We start from the raw sequence: 4,811 nt of genomic DNA on the forward strand, positions 1-4,811 counted from the left end.
TTTTTATTTTATAATTTATTATAATCTAGTTTCTAATATCTATTATAATATTTATTATATCTATTATTTAATATTTTTTATTAAAATATCTTTCTGTCATGTGATTTTTTAAAAAATTATTGAAATAAGAATGTATCTATGTTACTTGAATTCAGTGGTTATAATGTTTCTAAATATAAGTGAAGAACTTCAGGAATGTTATATATACTCAAAGTGTGTGTTTATACAGATTAAATTATTTTGTTATAAATTAAAATGTATTAATTTAATTTAAATATGTATAATTTATTATAACAAAAATTCATGTATTTAAAAAGCACACGTGAGTGAATTTTACTTCATTACTTAAAAAAAATAAGAATGGCACATGGTAAAAAATCATTTCGTGGAAAAAGAAAATTTCATCGTTATAATGATCGACCGAAGCCAAAGAAAAATAAATTTAACTTAAAAGATGCAACATATATCAAAGATCGCGATATTAAAAATAGGGAAATTGAAAAACGTAGACAAATATTAGAAGAAGAAAAACTGCAACAACAATCGGAAATAGAAAGTAATAGTTCTGGTGATGAACAAGAAAATCCATTACAAAATTTATTATCCTCATTTTCAAATACTACTAATTTACAAGTGACTGCTATTGATTCTAATTCAGAAAGTGATATATGTACTGATAATGATGATACTGATATTGGTAAGAATGATAAAGAAACCAATAATTTAACAATACAATTCGATAATATAAATGAGAATGTAGATTTAACAAGTGATAATGAAGATATTAAAATAAAAGAGGTTGATGAAGAAGATCCAGAAACAGCTCAAGAAGATGCTGGTTATTTAAAAGATCCATTTTCAATTCATCTTCATGATGATTTAAGTGATAAACTTTATGAAGCAGTTTCTAGTATTCCACAAATTATGGAAACACAAAAGATAACTTGGCCTGTTTTAGGCAATCTTATATGTGAAATATTAAAATCTTTTGAAGATTCAAAAGACACAAAAAAATCTAATATTTCTGTTTTAGAACATAAACAATTTGCTAAATGTGGTACTATCCCTCAATTAATTGATAATATAGAATGGAATAAATTATATATAAAATCTCAAATTCATGGTAATCTTATAAAAGCAAATTATTCAAATATAAAAGATAATATAAATTCATCTGTTATGACTCCTTTGCAAAAGGAACTATTTTCAATAATAAATAATTATCAAGATTTATATTATCCTGAAAGAACATTTTCTAATGCTGATCAAATAAGATTTGTGTATTGTTTGCATACAATCAATCATGTGTTAAAAACACGTACAAAAGTATTGCATCATAATGCAAAAATAAAATCAAAATCTACAAATATAGCAGAAATTCCAGATGAATATAGAGATCAAGGTTTGGTGAGACCAAAAGTTTTAATAATAGTTCCTTTTAGACATTCATGTTTAAAAATTGTTGAATTATTAATATCTATTTTAATTGGAGAAGATGAAGGTGGTTCTGTAATGAATAAGAAGAGATTTATGGAAGATTTTAGTGGTGATAAATTAATAATGCCAAAAAGAAATCCAAAACCTGAAGATTATGAATTGACATTTCAAGGGAATACAGATGATACATTCAAAATAGGAATTGCTATTACAAGAAAAACCTTAAAATTATATTCAGAATTTTATTCTTCTGATATAATAATTTCATCTCTATTAGGTTTAAGAATATTAATAGGTGCAGAAGGTGAAGCAGATAGAGATTATGATTTCTTGGCATCAATAGAATTATTAATTCTTGATCAAGCAGAATTATTTTTAATGCAAAATTGGGATCATATGATACATATATTAAATCATTTACATTTACAACCTAAGGATTCTCATGGGACAGATTTTTCTAGAGTAAGAAGTTGGTGTGTAAATGGATGGACTAAATACTACAGACAGACATTAATATTTTCAAGTATTCATGTGCCTGAAATTTATGGAATATTTAATAAGAAATGTTACAATTATGCAGGAAAAATAAAAGTAATAAATTCTATTTCTTCTGGATCTATTTGTCAAATAGCTATGCAGATTCCACAAGTATTTCACAAATTTGAAACTTTAAGTCATTCTCATGCCTTAGAATATAGAATGGAATTCTTTATAACAAAAATACTTCCTCAGTATAAGGATAGAATTATGAATCATTCACTGATTTTTATACCATCTTACTTTGATTTTGTAAAATTACGTAATTATTTCAAAAAAGAAGAATATAGTTTTGTACAAATTTGTGAATATTCCAAAGATGCAAAAGTAGCAAGAGCAAGAGATATGTTCTTTCACAGTGATGCACATTTCCTTCTATATTCAGAACGATTTCATTTTTTTCGGAGAATAAGAGTAAAAGGTATAAGACATATTATATTTTATGCACCACCAATTTTTCCTCAATTTTACACAGAAATGTGCAATTTAATGCAAGAAGCTAATCAAAATCCACGTTCAGGGTCTGAAAGTAATATGACAGTTACTGTTTTATATTGTAAATATGATATTATGCAATTATCTGCAATTGTGGGTACTCAAAGAGCCAATCAAATGCTTGGTTCAGAAAAATCTATTCACATGATTATGACTGGTGAATAGGGAAAAAAAAAAATATATTATAAATATTTTATGTAATTATGTAACAACTTTATGTAATTATTTTAATGTCAATTGTATATTATCACTCTTGATGTTATTAAATGTATAAAAATTTTGTATTGCAGTTTATATTATTAATAATGAAAAATATTTTGTTTAATTTCTACTATTTTATTTAATTTTTTACTAATATATAATTTAAAAATAAATTAAAGGAAAAATATAAAATGATTTTGTTCATTTTTAAAATTTTATCATCCAATTATTCAATTTTTCAGTAACAAAATTATTTCAATAAATAATTATAATTCGATTTTCATCTCTGAAAGTTAAAAAATATATAGATTTAGAAACTAATTTCAATTATTTTAGTCAAAATTATTAAATATATATCATAATAAAATCAAAGATTCTGATAATAAAATTTGATTATTTTTTTTGTTAATAGTTTTTAATATTATTCTAGCAAATTAATTAATATTAGAATGTATTTTTGTAGATATTTCTTTGGTTTCTGTACTTAAATTAGTTTGTAAATCTTCAGATATTGTTAACGGAGTAGTAGTCGACGTTTCAGCAATTTCTGTTAAAATAGTTAACAAATCCTTTTGTTGTTGAGGAGTACTCATAATTTCCGATGAAGAAATTTGTTCATTCGCTATTGTCATCGATTTTGTCATTTTTTCTACCTGCGTTTCTGAAAAAGAAAAAAGCATTAGTTTTATGATGTTCAAATTAGTTTTTTAATGATAATAATGAGATCGCAACAATTCAATGATTTTAAAATTTATTTTTACCATTTATAACAGAAGGAGTAGTGACAAATAATTTTGTATCGGGACATTCTGGTTTCATGTTCTTTCTGACAACATCTTTAGGATCCCATAAGAAAGTATAATATAACGATAACAAAATTGCTGCCATGCTAACGAATATAACATAGGCTACTACTGTTAATACTCGTACCAATTTTTGTTTGTGCTTTGGCTCGTAAAGTTTATCTTTCCTTTCATCTCCCGCAAATCGAATTTCATTACCTGTCGGTTTATGTTCTCGATTTCCTAATGTACGACTAATACTTGCCATTACATTTTGGGCGCTCATTTTGCGCGGTAACTGCATTCTCAATTTACATACAATTTCAGAACTATTAAATTGAAATTAAATGTATATTTTAGTTCTGATAACTTCAGTTTTATTGAGTATTATTAAATATTCATAGAAAAATAATAATTGTAACTATAATGATTCGAAGAAAAAGATTTCAAAAGGGATTTTAAATTAAAAAAACATTTTCTTCAAATCTCTTAAATTTATAGCTTTTTTGATTTTTTTTAATTTATAAAAATTCGCACTATACTTTATAAGAAATATAAACTATATTTCTTACATTATACACTCTTATGAAGAATGTTTTTACATTCGACAGGTTACGTATGTATGATCAAGTATTTTCAATAATTTTGCACTAATTATTTTCATAATCTATATGTTAAAAATATACAATGACTTTATTTTTACAGATTTATGAATTTTCTAAAATAAAAATCAGTTTTGTTTACCAGTGGGGCGTTCCCAAGCGAATATAATAGATGTTGCAAAAAAATATTTAAACTTCACGATAATTTATTTATTAAAAAGAATATGAAATTTCAAGGATGCGTAATCCATTTTCTTATGTTGACATTTCCATCGTTTTATTACTATTTTCGTTTTTGACTAATAAATCAACATTTACTAGTATAACTATTAAATATGTTCGTCCAATGATATCAACGAGCTTTCACTGCGCAAGTCTAAGAACCTTGACTCATTGTGCTTCGTTTTACAGGCTTCAAGGGTTGCTCAACTTTACGGGATTCGTTGAGAGAAAAATGTTCTTAAAACCGATACGTTGAGTAATATTATTTTATTTCGAAGGCATAGCTATTTATTGAAATCTTTATTCTATATTTCTAATATAAATATATCTATTTAATAATATCATATATTGATTTTTCTTTAATTGTTTTTAATTAGAATTTTATTTTATTAGATTATATATATTTTAATTAACGTTTTAATTGAAAAAAAATAATATAAAGTTTGATAAAATCGATGAAAATTTTTCTATTTAAATTATATCAAATACAAGAATAAATATATACATAATGTAATAAATCAAAAAAAAAAAAAAA

General features: G+C 24.0%; 2 protein-coding genes across 4 annotated transcripts in view; one reads left to right on the forward strand and one right to left on the reverse strand.

Moving 5' to 3' along the window:
• The first annotated feature begins 292 nt into the window (after window positions 1-292).
• Window positions 293-2,854, forward strand: LOC102673610 (digestive organ expansion factor homolog). The gene has a single exon (XM_006618582.1). It carries the CDS (start codon window positions 361-363, stop codon window positions 2,632-2,634), a length of 2,274 nt encoding a protein of 757 aa, XP_006618645.1. The 5' UTR covers window positions 293-360; the 3' UTR covers window positions 2,635-2,854.
• LOC102673380 (uncharacterized protein DDB_G0283697-like) overlaps window positions 2,678-4,811 on the reverse strand; it is a 5,110-nt gene continuing 2,976 nt past the window's right edge. The window contains exons 2-3 of one of the 3 annotated variants that reach the window (XR_004150891.1): window positions 4,197-4,513; window positions 3,246-3,331 (exon numbers count right to left, since the gene is read on the reverse strand). Coding sequence is in view for 2 of the 3 variants with exons in the window: in XM_006618580.2 (XP_006618643.2) it covers window positions 3,105-3,331 (227 nt within the window). In the remaining variant the exon portion in view is untranslated. Of the gene's footprint in view, window positions 3,332-4,156; window positions 4,514-4,811 lie in introns of those variants that run through there. The other 2 variants (XM_006618580.2, XM_031511890.1) reach the window with 2 other exon arrangements.

This window comes from Apis dorsata, unplaced genomic scaffold (assembly GCF_000469605.1).
Source record: "Apis dorsata unplaced genomic scaffold, Apis dorsata 1.3 scaffold_360, whole genome shotgun sequence".
Classification (NCBI taxonomy): Eukaryota; Metazoa; Arthropoda; class Insecta; order Hymenoptera; family Apidae; genus Apis; species Apis dorsata.